This window comes from Nymphalis io, chromosome 2 (assembly GCF_905147045.1).
Source record: "Nymphalis io chromosome 2, ilAglIoxx1.1, whole genome shotgun sequence".
Classification (NCBI taxonomy): Eukaryota; Metazoa; Arthropoda; class Insecta; order Lepidoptera; family Nymphalidae; genus Nymphalis; species Nymphalis io.
In genome coordinates, this window is record NC_065889.1 from 9,709,010 (window position 1) to 9,725,739 (window position 16,730).

The window sequence follows — 16,730 nt, forward strand, 5'->3', positions numbered from 1 at the left end:
AAAGTATAGTAATTATATACAAATTTATTACGCTCGTATTTTAACGTTTATATATAAAAAGATGATTGATCTTGTAAAGCTCAGGGTATTACTTTTTTACAACGTTAACTTATAAATTTAAAACCGATTGCCTTGCTAAGGCCGCAATTATAAAGGCGTGACGTTAGATTTTCTTTCGAAGTTTCCACCATTTTGTTTTTTGCGACGTCATCGCACACACGCCTGCTTTAATAGCTTGTTGGCTGAGCTCTGCCACTTCACATGTTTTCCACGTTCCCCTAAGATTTTTCATGGAGACTTTACATTTAAAATTGATCGAGGATTAGGTGCTCGACTCCCTATACCCCGGTTGATTACCAAAAAAGTTGACGGATTGCTGCTACGTGGAGGTTGATTTTTACAGATACATTGTCATAATTGCTTATTATGGAGTTGAAAGAATGTCCCGAGCTCTATATCATTTGATATTTTGAAGTACACTATCTATACATTTTTATTTTATTTTATACAGATTATATATTTTTTATTCCATATGAAATATTTTTCAGTAAAAACAGAAGCATTAAAATTCCAGTCCAAGCTTTAAAATAAATATTTGTAGTAGCACGACGCCATAAACATATGATAGGCCCTCAAGGCGACTCACTCAATCAGCAGAATGATATGCTGATTAACGAATTTACGATATTGGTTGCGGGGGCGGACTCCACGCTAGCATAGTTACAGTTCATAAAATTCTACAACAAACTCATCAATATTCAAACTCAATAAAATATAAATGAAGGATTAGACTGAAAATTTAAATTGTATACATTTTTGATTGTTAGAACAATAAAACTGTAATTCAAGTTTGAATATTCTTTGATAGAAGAGACAACTTTGAGTAATACAAATACTTCTGTCGCTATAATTTCATCATACATCATTCAGTAAAATTATAAATCAATATTTACTATATTCATAAGTCTGGTGGACAAAAACTTAAGGGTAAATTTACCTTCAAATCGAGATCCATCACTAGATGTCTTCCGAAGGATGTTCCTCCAGTCTTCTGTATGTGAAGGAAGACCATGACATCGTGCGCATTCAAATCGAATCTAAAGTCATCGTGTAAGACCTCGTCATACGAGAGGCCGGGCTGAGCGATCAGGTCAGGTAATGGCCGTCCTGGAGCCTCCGCGTATGTGAGAGCGAGGGATTCTGACATCCGCTCCCTTGGCGATAACGCACACACCTAAAACAAAGACATTTGTTACTGTCACCATTATATTACAAAAGTTCACTATCAAATAATTTAAAAGCGTAACATTCGGGTCTTTATATTTTATAAGAATGGAGAAAAATATAAATTAATTTTATATTTCGAGCACCAAACGTTTTAATAGTAAAAAATACGGGAATTTCGTGAATAAATGATTAATTGGTCAATGTTTTAGGAAGATAAGCTTCGCATAATTTCTTTTCAAATTAAACAAAATAATATAATCATGGGCTTAGAGAACATCAGTAGCCCATGATTAAATAAATAAAAAACAAAACTATTATTCAAATAAGAAATTCGAGATAAAATTTAATCAATGCCCGCTTACTAAAACCCAATAAATATAACTAAACTATATACTCGTACCATACAAGGAAACAATATGTACATATAAATTCACTTTGATGGTTTTAACTGGTTTTATTTAACAAAATAAATATACATATGTCTCGTACCCCATAAAACAAACAACACGATTTATTAGCCCCGATGTTAAAATGAAAAACATTCAAAACAGAATTTAATAACGGAATAAAATTCACGGAAACAAAGAGAAGTGAAATAAAATAAAAAAATTCCATCGAAATACGAAAAATCGATAACTACTACAGGATTAAAATACAAAAACGACACTTTTGTTTTATAAATTTGGACGCAAATATTAAAGGCGATATAAAAGTTCTTTGAATAGATTTCGGTCAGACGGTTATTACACTGAAGAAACGAATCGTCATGCTTACGGATAGTAGAAAAGTTTACAAAAATTCAAAAGCGTTAAAGTAATAACATTGCGAAATCAAGATTTTTTTAAGTTTTGAAGGCGCATATACGTCACGTGAAGGCACAATGCATCTTAAACGGCTCGTTACTCGTAACTCAAAAAATAACTTTAGCATTGGTTATAATTCATTATTAACTTATAATATGATATATATTGCAAAACTTGAAACAAATAGGGTACGCGAAATCAAAAATAAAACCCACGATACAATTTAAAAGTTACTAGCCGAAGTAACTGTAATGTCATCTTAATGTTTAGGGTAGCGCGAAGGTTGAGAGGGTGACGAGATAAAGAGCCTATTCGCACCCCCTCTTGTTTGTTCGCTTTAATGAAGTGGGCTGGGCCTTCATCCATTAATATACAGTCGCAATCAGCACTCTACAGGATGTTATTCGGCCAAGGTTCACTTCGCACCGAAGATTAGATTTGTTTTTACTTAGCACCTGTTAATTGGATGATATTCTCTAGGACGTTTCATTGACTATCGTTTCGTATGATTAGATTTTTTAAATATCTCTCACGTTATTGTTCGACTATCGCCTCATTAAAAGCAGGAATTTTTGTATTGTAGGAGATTTTGTATATTATATTTTTACATAGATCAGAAAAAATCTTTATTAAATTATTACACTGTTTCAGAAGTTCACATGTATCTTGAGCATTTTCGTGTTTGTTATTCTACTCACATAACTAAATTAGTGTTAAAGTTATGTAAAAGCCTTAATCATTCTAAGGGTTTAGTGACGCGAAAGTCGCAAGTTTGACGCTATCCACTTGAAAAACTGATCTCATTTTATACAACAAAAAAAAAAAACAATAATATTATTAATTAGTTTCACACTACAATGTTTAATATACATAATGTCATAATGTCTAGTATTCATGTTTTTAATGTCGATTAAAAAACTAGGATGTCGTCTGGTGCACATATGTATGCATATGGTACGTATTTGGTCAATATATATGAATATGAATATCGACAATATTTCAAGGAACAAATTAATTCATACAATATTTTTAAAAGTTACCGTTTATTATAATTATCATATCAACCCTTCGATTACTTATATCTTATTAGTGATCGAAGTATCAACTAAACATTTTTAACATTAACAAATAACGAAGTACATTAAATGAAACGTTCTACGTTAAATTAGGCCAAAAATAACACATCACATTCATACGTCGTACACATTTGTATAATCCAGAAATTCGGTTTGATGGATGGATGAGATGAGATGAGACAATGAGATGAGAGCCACAAGGAACATATCATCTTAGTTCCCAAAGTGTCTTACAGTGACCACTACACATATGCCAAGAAATTTTAAATAAAAAATAAATTGAAATATAAGTATCGAAATGAAAGTATTTGACAAAAATTGTTCACGAGGTACAAATTATCAATGAACGCAGAACGTGCGTTCAACCTTAGCTGATATTATTTTTCTGGGTAGCAATTGTTAATTGGGAAATGTTGTCTACGAAACAGCTTTCCAAGAGGATCACGTTTCTTATGTGGCGCTTGTGAATTTAATGAAGTTTCTAGACGTTCGATCTTCTATTCGACTCAACGATTTTACAAATACTTTCCGGTTTCGTCAAACCACCACTTTTTGCTTAAAAAGGAACAAACTTTTTAAGAGAAGTTGATTACTTTTTTTTATTAATATCTTAATTCTACCTTGCGGTTAATATTATAGATGTTTTTTTTATTGTATTAAAATACAATAGCAATATTATTTATTGTACGCTAAGAATTTGAAGACAGAATATATACATATATATATATGAATATATACATATATAGTGATATCTTTCGAGCTCAACTGAAGATAGAGGAAAAAACGAACAATATTAATGTACATAAACACATATGAATGTTTAATTATAATACAAAGCAATTACAATACAATTTTTATTTACAGTTAAACATAAAGAACTAAAGTTTATAGTGTTACTTTAATAGTTTATTTAACGAAACAAGCGAGTGTGCATGTTTCGCTTCTAGATGAGTAAGTTCTAGAAACGAATAGCTTGAATCGTAAAAGGTATTAAAGTATGAAGCCGAATGAAGAGGGATTTCTGAAAGTAAATTATCTTCCCAAGAGCACGACTGCGAGTAGAGCAAAACGCTGCATGTAAAAACTACTATCAAGTGACATATATTATGTATAAACATATAGCTAAGGACGTCAAAAAAATATCTTCACATTTCTATCGTCAAACAGCAATAGTGGTTTGAAAGGCGAGTGAGCCAGTGTAATTACAAACACAGAACATGGTTAATATTTCCTTCAGCGTCAATGTCTGTTACCATCAGCTGGCCCAATTGAGAGTCAAACAATCAATTTTAGATTAAATAAATTGATATATTATAATCGGTTTGAAAGGATTTGATTTTCCGTCTTCAGCATGTTTTCCCTGAAATGAAAATAACTCGGAAGCTAAGCTTTCATAAGGGCCTAAACAATTGAAATATTGTGCACTGTATGGCCGAGGCTATTTGGGGCGGCTTTATGATAACTGTAAATAATAAAATAAATAAAACTCCGTACTTAGTAAGTTTCCTTATCGTAGAATTACTCGGGAACTGGTTTTGATATCGCGATATAGAGTCCACATAATGTATTTCTACATAAAGTATAAAGATACATACGTTAAAATTGTTTTTAAGGTGTATTTAGTGTGTAGTGTAATATACCTTCTTACCTTTTAGCTTTGAATAACATAAATATAAATAGGTATATTGGCATGCATCTCATGACTGTTGGAGGACTTATTAAAATAAATTTAATACGCACTTTCAGAACAAGCTTCTTAATTTGAGCAATAGGCTAAAAATATTTAATCGAGTACGATACGTCCACATCACCACCAGAATCTAAAGTATGTACAAAATTTCAGTTCAATCAAGTCGAATGTAACTAGTTTGTTAGTGCAAGACCCACATAAAGCTTATAACAATGTATTACAATATATATATAACAACTTATTACAAGTGTGTATATATTATTACATTTTTATAAAAAAATATATTTTGTATTAGATTGATGAAAAAAAAAAAGTTTCTTGCTGATTCTGTTCAAGAGAATCTACATTCATAAGCGGTAGTTTCAAATTTTATTTATCTAGTAAATTGACAAGTCGAAAGTGCTTGTAAAATTCAATTCGAATAAAGTATATTTTTGATTTTGTTTTTTTTTTCTCATCTACACTTTTCCAACCTATTACCTAACTTAGCCAATTTACCTGAGGGTCGCTTTAAGCGATAAGAAAACTTTTTTTTCTTATGCACACATTCTTTTGTATAACTCTGTTCTTTAAATTTCGCACAATCGAGTAAAAATATATAAACAAATGATTGGAATCATTATTAAGCCATGACAAAAGTCGGCAAATTAAAATATAATAAACATTTTTAATTTAGCTTGGGAGCCGAGATGGAAAAAACAGCTTTTATTTTTTTATGAAATAGGATGGACAAATGGAACATCCTATTAGTAAGTGGTCACCGCAGCTCATAGACACGCCAATGTGCCACCAACCTTGGCGACTAAGATGCTGTGTCCCTTGTGCCTGTAATTACACTGGATCACCTTCAAACTGGAACACAATAATACTAAGTATTGCTGTTTGGCGGTAGAATATCTGAAGTGTGGAAGGTACCTAGCTAGACGAGCTGGCACAAGACCCTACCACCAAGTAACAACTGCTGGACCAAGGTATTATCTACTTTTCGAGGAAAATGTTTAGTGGTTTTCTCATAATTTTTTCCTTATAAGAAAATTGTTTTAAGTCTGTCTGTCTGTATATTTCTTATCTTTAAAACGGCTAAAAAGTACAGAAATCAATAATTCATGTTAACTTTTCAACTTCAAAAAAAGGAGGAGAGGTTCTTAATTTAAGTTAAAGGAGAGGTTCAGTTGTCATTTTTCATTTGTTTGTTACCTCAGAACTCTGTCATTTATGAACCGATTTGGATTTTTGTTTTGGTCCCATTTAAATTTGAAAAAATATACCACCCCTAAAAATGACAAAACAGGAGATGAAAGTTTTTATGGGCTCGAATTTTATTAGAAGACGGTTTAGTTGTTTAAACAGTTAATCATTTATTCCGCTCATAATAATTACAACAAAAAGAAAATAAGAAAAATTACTTTCACATGCAAAATAATTTCGTTTTAATTTCGAATATTAAAAATATAAAATATGAGTAATAACGAGATGACTCGACGTCAAGAGGATGAGCGTAAATCGCGAGAGCGGAACTGAGCTAATTAAAAAGGGCTTAGTGTACTTTTTTTGAGCAACCATGCCTGTTTTGAAGGAATTACTGATATTCTTATTTTCCCCAATAATTAAACGTCCCACCAAAACCAAGGATTTGGAATCGAATCTGTAGTCTTTACATCAGTAGGCGCCTTATATTGTAGGCCATTGAGCCATCGTGGTTTTTTGATATTATGTAATATCTTTAGTATAGAAAAGAAAACTAATAATCATAATCGACTAGAGGTTTTTTTATAGTATAGGTAGGCGGACGAGCATATGGGCCACCTTATGGTAAGGGTTCACTAACGCCATAGATATTGGCATTGTAAAAAATGTTAACCATCGCTTATTTCGCCAATGCGCCACCAACCTTGGGAACTAAGATTTTATGTCCCTTGTGCCTGCAATTACATTGGCTCACTCACCCTTCAAACCGAAAACACAACAAAATCAAGTACTACTGTTTTGCGGTAGAATATCTGATGAGTGGGTGGTACCTACCCAGACGAGCTTGCACAAAGCCCTACCACCAGTGAAAGGTGATATGCGCCTTACGTTGTCTAAGACAATCCCTCAACACAATGTGCTAATGGAACTGAAGTTAAAGCTAACACTAATGACAGTCACGCGGTACATAGTCACTGTGGTAAGAAACCACGTGTTTTTTTTTTCAAAATTACATGTTTTCTTTCCCTATATTCAGTATTAAGATTGGAAGGAACACGTCAGTTATATGTTGCTAGGGTCCGTCACCGTAACTACCACGTTTGTGTTATCGAAAAGATTATAAAGAGCGAAAACGTGCATCTCCTGACGTATAGTTTATGAAATGGCGTTTCCCACTGTTCATTTTATCATTTAAGCTATAAAAACATATATTTTACGTTGCTTCGTGAGAAGCTATTTTACAGAATATTTTATTTATTAATACCATTGACAATAACTTAATAGATATATGTTATTTATAACACAAGTGCCAGAACTTAACTCAGAGATGCCTTTGACGATATTGCTATAACAGTTACATTATTGCAGAATTCGAACCGGAGCCGAAGCCGTAATTAAGTTTATAATGTGTTTAATTCAATTTAGTCTTGGAAAAGGACGTTTCAGAAGTGATTCCCTTTGTGTAGCTACTTGTATAACGTATGTTACTATTTTAAAATTGACTATTTTATAATTCATTATTTTATAGTACTATATAAGTACTTTGATAGTACGTGGTACAAATAGCGATTTGAAGGTCACAGTTTAATAGTCAACGAATCGGTATAATTCGTTGCACAATCTTAAGTCGGAGAGCGAATAACACCTACTTACGTTTTAAATGGTGGTAGGCAAGCCTGCTGTGTAGGTCCTTTACTTAGTATATATAGTTAGTTTTTATATAGTATATTAGTTAGTATATATTATATACTTATTGTATAGTATTATTTACGGGTTGAAGGATGAACTACAGGCACAAGAGTAATAAAATCTTAGTCCTCAAGGTTGGTGGCGCTTTGGCAATGTAGGGGGTTGATAAAAATTCTTATAGAGAAAATGTCTATGGGCGTTGGTGACCGCATACCATTTCGTGGCCCATAAGCCAGTCTGTCTACCTATCTCAAAATAAAATCCAATCTAATTACATTAAACATACAGCCCATACTATACCATGAGCTCAATAAATCATATCGTTTCCGTAATTGAATATTTCTAGCGTCTAAGTATTTACCTTGAATACCTCAGTCGTTTAGTGACGCTCATTAATTTTTAATTGAAATCCATTTAAACCTAACTCGCACCATATAAAAGGTCTGTTTTGCTTCACCAAATACTTGAGAACAATTCTCAACGCCGTTTATTTCGGTCCTATCACTACAATAGGCTATTATTGTCCCATCGTTGGACGGACGTGAGCTTTATCTAAGACATCTGCACTAGAAATAGACTCCTTCCTCGTAAATTGTGATGATTTCTTCCCTGCTTTGTTTTATTACACATTCCTACACCGTATTAATTAAATTCGTACAAGTGCGCTTGGTTTCCCAAATACGAAACTACGAAACACAAAACGCTCAATGACGTGTCATTCCTGATTTTCATGAAAACTAATCCTATAAGGTTAATATCCTTAATATGAAAGACATATGTATAAAATTTAAATTACTCAATACAAATAAATAAGATTGAGGTGTCTGTCTGTAATTTCAAATCTGCCTCTATTAAAGTTAAAATGGCTATTTGCAAGTCACAACAACAAGCATTATTTGTATATTTTTTTTCTCTGTCTGTTTGTCCGGCGTTACCTATAGAAGACAAATATATATCTGAATTATTATAAGATACTCCAAGTTACTACTCAGTTTTCATTTCATCAAAATCTATCAAAAGTAATATCATATATAATAAACCAAAAGTAACGTATTTGTGTACAGCTAATTAAGGCATATAAGCAAGTCTGCCGAGCGTGATTAACGCCATGCTTGACAGCGAGAAGTGTTGGATGGAGGTGGTTTTTTTTTACGAGTGTGTCATGTCGTAGAAGGAGACCACGGAGCGAGAGCATTAGGCGAGTGCCGCCGCTGACCCGCTCCGCCGAAGAAGACCGGGGAGGAGGCGCCGACGCTATGCGCACCTTCTTTCCCCACCGTAAGTGCCGCTGGAGTTAGGGGGTACAACGCACCGCGGGAACCTCCCTAGGAATATATAAGGAATAGGAAAATAAGGCCCGCTGGAGCGGCCAACCGTCGGTGTGTTACGGTAGGATGCGCAAGCGTGATGCGTGAGGCCCCCTCGAAAAGACGGAGTGGGTACCGCTGGTTTTTTAGTGGGTATTCCGGTGCCTTCAGCGCCGGTGAGTCCCAGATACCTCCCCAACTCATGTTGGGGAAACGTGTAAATGCGTTTTTTCAGCGACAAAAAAAGGCATATAAGCAGGTAGACTATTCGTCACTATTATTATTAGTCACAAAAAACTATTTCTTAATAAATAATTTTCAAAATTTCTTGAAGTTACGATAAAAAGCGTTGTTTTGCTCTCATTAACATAGTTTGATTATCGATTTTTAATTATTCCATGCACAAAAACGCTGAAAAACTGTGTGCCTTCTATAAAAATATTTAAAAATCTAAATTAATAATGATAGCAAGAAATCGGAGCTTTTCAATGAATACGATCAGTCTGCAAGTTTATTATGCGGGCTCTTGTATTAGATTACTGCCATTCATGCATCGACAGCCGTCTCCATAATAACGTTAACTAACGATACACGATACGGCGCCAGTGACTCACCATATTCAGTGAGCTTTATGATTTGATACGAAGTATTACAATATTTTAAAAAAAAATTACGAATTCATTTAAAATATACTATCCCACCCTCTTATCACATATTCTAACGCCAAACAACATTACATAGCCTGGAAGAGATCCCTGTAAGTGATAAGGCCGCCTTTGCATACTATATGTACTACTTGTAACTTTATGTTTGTGAACTAAAAATAAAAATACGTAATATTGTTGTGTTCCCGACAGAATGGTGAGTGAGCCAGTTTAATTACCTTCCTATATTATGAAGAAAAAAAAGGAAATTTTAATTCCTCTTTAACCGCTTCCAGAATCTTTCATACGTAGGTATAGGTATTCTTTCATAGGTAGGAACTCGGTGACTCGATGATTTTAAATAAACAGCCTCTTTAGCTCGATGAACAACAACATTATACCGACTCACATTACTTTCTTTGAAATCATTTATACGAGTGTGCGATTAGAAGTACCGATTCTAGGATTCTAATTATTTTACCGTAAATTCAAATTAGGAAGAATAAAATCGAAATCTCTAGAACTAGATCTTTTTGCGTTTCGTTTCGACTTTGAAATATGTCAAAAATAAAGAATACATTAATTCAACCACATTCGTGTATTAATTACAACAGTATTAAAATGATGTAATATATTCTCAAACAAACCGCCGGCGAAAACTCGCGTCTGTGGTAAACTGCATGAAGGGAATTGTGGCAGAAGTTACAAATACACTACGACAAAGTACAACCGGCAACAAAGCCACCGAATCAGTTATTCAGCGCTGTTACAACACGAATGATGTGAAATAACACATGTGTTTAGAGTAATGTTTTTACTTTCAAGCTAAACTTTTTTTTATGAAAAAAATATAATATTGAAACCCGTTTCATGTAACGAAGTCATGCATGTGAAATCCTTGGTTTATGTTAATAACATGGCATTATATATTAATGATATATACACGCATTAATAATTTTTATTGAAGATACAATATTGATTAATTAAATAAAAATATTTTAAATGAAAATAAAATGACGGAAACGAACATCTGATGCAATGTTTTAATTTTATTTATTATATTTGTTGTACACCAAATTACATAGGATACGTATAAGACAAAGAAGAAATAAAAATATGTGCAGCACAAACGACAGTCTTATCGGATAGTAATTATTTCTTTCAGATAACCTTTAGGTTAAGAGATTTGTAAATTGAAATTAAAATTGTTGGTGTATTTATTCCTTACACATACATAACTATAAATAAGCACTATACATAATAATAGCTAATAAAGAAAATAAATACTAATATATATACTGGTTAAATATTTAGCCTGTAAATGTCCCAAAGCTGGGTTAAGGCGTTTCCTTTTGTGGAGAAGGTTTGAAGCTTATCCCACCACGCTGTTTCAATGTGGATTGGTGGATACACATTGTGGCAGTTTTAATTATTATTAAATTAACTACATTAATTTGATTTAATAATAATTCGGTGGTAGAGCTTTGTGCAAGCTCGTCTGAGTACCTCTCACTCATTAGATATTCTACCGCAAAACATCAGTACTTGGTATTGTTGTCATCTGGTTTGAAGGGTGAGTGAGCCAGTGTATTTAAAGGCATAAGGGACATAACATCTTAGTTCCCGAGGTTTGTGGCGCATTGACGATGTAAGCAATGGTTAACATTTCTTACAATGCCAATGTCTATGGGCGTTGGTGACCACTTACCATCAGGTGGCCCGTATGCTCGTCCGCCTACCTATTCAATAAAAATAAAAAATGAATTAAATTTCAGTGTACGAGTTTGAACCCGCTATCTTTGGTTCTATATTATTATTATCAGCATTAAAAGCAACTGGAACGACGCAAGACGTCATACTCGGTAGCCTGTGCAAGATGATAATGACGAGAATTAAACGATCGATGCAGTTAATTAAACACGTTGTAACAAGATTAATGGCAGCAATGAACTAAACAAAGGTAACGGTCGCGTGAGTGGGACCTATTCACTGAATCTTATTGAAACACTCGCGCTGACCTGACCGCGGTATATTGTGCACGATTAGTCAGCACTCCGTACAAACATTTAACTAAAACGCTATGCTTTCGTTTATATTAACACATAATGTATTTATTTATATTTTAATAGCAATCTAACCGTATAAAAGTAAAGGCGGGCATTAATAACAATATTAAGATTATAACCCCGAGGTATTTTATTAAAAATAAGAAATGAACAATTTTACTATCATACAATCGCGATCGAACCAAGCAATCTATCCGCTTATACTGCGCTCATCTATTTCATCTCACGCCCACGTCATATGCATTTATTCAAAAGTCTTTAATATTACAATATATGAAGCCTACATGTTCATTTGTTTGAACGCGCTAATCTCAGGATCAACTAACTAGTTCGACTTACAATATTGGATAGGTACCTAGCTTATTGATTTAGAAAGGCACACTGCGTTTAATTTACTGATATACATAATATGTATATCTCAAAAATGTTAGTCTAAATTGCAAAGAGAAAGAATACTGTGTGACAAATAAATATCAATTATTGTTGTTATTTTTTTTATATATTATGTGTCTTATCTAAAAAATATAGGTACACTATAAGACTAATATATTACATTCATCCGATGTACCCTTATAGATTAGTCAAATTAACAATTGTTATGGACTTGATTATAACAGAAGCATTTATTAATATTATTTTTATTAATATGAAGGTATTATACTTAAAAACCTTACGGAAAATATACCTCGATAATTGTGAAACCCGTATCGAAATCCAGTAAAATTAAGCTTTAGAAATAAGCGTACAAAGGGACAGACGCGAAAAACGTCGATTGAAAAACGACGAAACGTTTATTTCGTAACTTGATACATATTATAATACTGTATGAAAGGGACAACGATGGTTACATACGCACATTGATTTCTTGCTAATTTGACATTAAAAATGTGATAAAGGGTCGAAAGCACCACGACACAATTTGGTTTGATAGACTTGCTATGAGAAACGTAACAGTTAATCCACCGGAACATATAAACATATAACTGTGCGAGGTGTGGAAGAACTTGCTATTATCGTATTGGATTATGTAGCCACCAAAGACAGTGTCTCTAATAATTTACAGATTCCGCTTAAATATTCTGCAAATATGTATAAGGCCACTGATTATGACACTATTAATTAGTATGTGGGTTAGTGTTATACACTTATTAACAGTCTGCTTAGAGGTTTAGAAACATTTTCCGGGCATATGGCTAGCTCAATGCCCAATCGCGATCACTCTTCCAGCGATAATACCGCATTTATGCGTCTTCCTATTCTTATGCATAATTGATTTATACAAATTATTAGACAAAAAATATCAAATATTATTAAAAAATGCACACATGACCACATCAAGACACTCACGCATACGCAGCAATTACACACACGCGCGTATCTGAATATCTGATTAGCGTTTTATTTTTATTTTTTACTTTTCTTTTTATGTAACAATATTTTTACATATTCTGTAACACTGTAATTCTATACATTACAGTGTAATCACCTTTTGGCCTTATTGTCATTTTTGTTGTAGTAATTAATTAATTGTTGCTGTTGTTTTATGTTAAGTATTATCAAAACCATTATTCATATATGTTTCTTTATATTATTATAAAACTTTTGCGTTATTATATTTAAAAAAAAGCGGTAATTACATGTAAAGTAAAAGACCTACTCACCGGGACATTTATCGTGCTCATCGTTCATGTGCCATTTTAATTTAAACTAATTAAACTAAAGAGGATATTATTTTACAGAGCGTAATAACCGTTTGCCAGTCGATGATATATAAAAAAAAACTCACCGAGTTTCTTTCGCCGGTTCTTCTCAGGTCTGAGGTGTTTATTTCCGAACCGGTGGTAGATTTATGACAATCAATAAGCAAGTGTAACGCTTCTATATTGAATAAAGATTTTTGACTTTGACTTTGATACTAGATAAAGCAATTAACTAAATATGAACTTCACTGTTATTTCGTTCTAGCACCACAGTCGAGGATATAGGATTAAAAACGGACTAAAACTTTTAATGGAGACAATTATTTTATCAGTCTTACTTGGTACGTATTCAAAAAATATTAGGAGATTTTTTTATATATTATATTTTAACAACAATCACGTTCCTCCCATTCCTATATAAGAGAATATTTTAAGCATATTTCGGTAACTATATTCTAACAGAGCTCGATGCGATACCAACGTACTAACTTTAAGTCTACCTAAATAATAAGAGATGCACTCTCTAAATAAATATATTGATATTCTCAATTGTTTCAAACTAATTAATTTAATGTAATTTATTATTTTAATGTAAAACTCAAGTTGGCGACTCCGTATAGTCAGTACAACATTCCTGGATCAAGATCTTTCAATAACAAAATCCCGCACACTTCAAATATGAAAAATCAAAAAATTTAAAGTTTATATTGATAATAATCATTAATATATTATTATATATTACAAGATTGTATAAATGATAAAAAAGTCATGGAGATTGTTGTCGTTGATATGTATAAAGTATATAAATTTAAACGTAAAATTGTAATAGGTACATTTATTTCAATGAATAAAAACAGAATAATTACCGAGTTTCTTGCTTGTTCTCAACTTTTGTTTTTAAAGTATATTTAATTGTGTTATTCAATGAACTTTAATAACAAGTTAATTACGCCATTTATAAAAACAATTATTGCTTCGAATATATGTTAAATACATTATTTTAAAAAGAAATATTCAATTTATTAACAAAAAGTTCCTTACTAACTTCTTTATATGTACATCTTCAAAGATCATGCGAAAGAACGAAATATTTAATTTAAAAAAATAGTCTAAAAACAACTGTTAACAAGTACCACATAGGCGCCCAGCCAGCCCAGGTCGCGTATAATAACTACTCCCAACGATATTCATCTCGGTGATTTACCTACTTACTACCTACCTTATTATACCTATAATTCATTATTAATAATTTCGTTAATCATCGTATTATTAAATAACGTTGTAAACAATATTTTATTAGTTCGTAAACTAACTTCCGATTATTTTTGTATAAAGTGGGTAGGACGCGCCAAAGCAGGGCATTCGTTTTTAAATCATTCCTGCCACAACGTTACGCTGTCTGAGTATTATAAATGGAGTGTATTAATTATTGGACTGTTTTTCATTAACTCAATCAACCCACATAAATACCCACAAGTGTTAACACAACTTTTAAAGGGAAACTCATATTTAAACCACGCGCTGAAGCCAGTATTTTTTCTCACCAATACCAAAAGTTTATGTAAAATTTCAGTTCATCGGTTGTGTGGAACTGGTTTAAAATTCAGTTGAAAGATCTGACTCACGCATACTAATAAGTGAAGTTAATTAAAGACTCGTAATGATTGACTTTTATTCCAGTCGTTAATATTTTTAACAGACTTTAAAAAGGGAAGTTTCTTTGTATGCTCTGTACGATTGTATGCGTGATTTTTTGCTTCGTCCAAGCTTGTTTGGGTAGGTACCACCCACTCAGCAGATATTCTACCGCAAAACTTGGTATTGTTGTGTTCTGGTTTGAAGGGTGAGTGAGCCAGTGCTATTACAGGCACAAGGGACATAAAATCTTAGTTCCCAAAGTTGGTGGCCCATTGCTGATGTAAGCGATGGTTAACATTTCTTACAATGCCAATGTCTATGGGCGTTAGTGACCACTTACCATCAGGTGTCATTTTGTTTTTCTTTAAGTATAAAATAATTAAATATTTTATGATGAAAACTATAAATGATTACCAAAAGGGCTGTAAAATATCAGTGTTAATATAGGTTTAGGCTCTGCGTTGATGAGTCAGTCAGGACAAGTCATTTTATATATATATATATATAGATTATATAAATTTTAAGGCTTAAACTTTGAAATTTATCATTTTTCCTGTAACAATGAGCAAATTAATATGAGTCATACAATTTGTGTATTGCACATTATATTATAATATATATATGTCTGTTATGTATTATTACACAATCATGTTTTTAGTTAATACAATTGCTTTTAATATTATTTTTGTAAATATTTATCGCGCTTCGTAATTTTTACGTTGGTTTTACAATGACATAAATCTTTACATAAATAGTAAATACTAAGCAAAACCGAACAAAGAATTAACGCGATTTGATGAACGATGCGTGAACGCATAAGAATAAAAACAATGTCAAGCATATATGTTTATACATAACATTATTACATTAGAAACATTATTAACGACGTATTTATTTTATATATAAGCGTTATTAATGACTAACCATGCCCCGCGGTTTTCATGAAATAAACACATGTTCGTACATTTTAAGTTGTTATAACTTTTGATAGATAGCGGATTTTGATGAAATAAAAAGTAAAGCGTACCTTGGAATAAACATTATAATAATTAATATGTAATTTTTAGACATTTTTAAAATTACTCCCGGACAAACCGAAATACAAAAAATAGAAGTAATAGTTGATTTGGTTTTGGTTAACATTTACATAACCTTAAAAACGGCAGTTATTTTTGGAATCACAGACAGACAGCGATTGATTTTTAATTGTATAGACATAGAAGCCAAACGTACAATATTTATAAGTAATATCTACATGTATACATGCAACACTCACTAACTACTTGATTACTAAATGAAATGTAACTTATATTTACTGAAAATTTCAAAACAAAATACCTAAAGTACAAAAGTCTTTAAATGAAACCAAATAACAATACCGCGTATTAAAATTAAATAGTAATAAAAATTCCGAATAAACAGCTTCAATCTTCATTTATCACCCAAAGAGATAAAACCAATCAGAAAGTTATTCAAGCGGAAAGGTCAGCTCCTTCCATGGTTTATTTTTATCTAATCAATGACATTTAGACTTACCACCCAAGAATAGTGGGTTCAAACTAAAACGGCGAGTTATTTATAATGTAGCAATTTAATCTTTAGCCTTTATATTAGAGAGGTGTGTTGAGGCAATTCACCGTGGGCGACAGAGGCCAGATGTTATCCTGTCCATTATCATGCAATACGCAATCCTGACTACCGT

The 16,730-nt window shown here is 32.4% G+C and overlaps 1 protein-coding gene across 1 annotated transcript in view; it reads right to left on the bottom strand.

The window, feature by feature from the left end:
• LOC126773745 (heparan-sulfate 6-O-sulfotransferase 2) overlaps window positions 1-16,730 on the bottom strand; it is a 104,898-nt gene that overhangs the window by 84,066 nt on the left and 4,102 nt on the right. Inside the window, exon 2 of the mRNA XM_050494858.1 lies at window positions 998-1,234. Within this exon, the coding sequence (XP_050350815.1) occupies window positions 998-1,234 (237 nt within the window). The remainder of the gene's footprint in view (window positions 1-997; window positions 1,235-16,730) is intronic.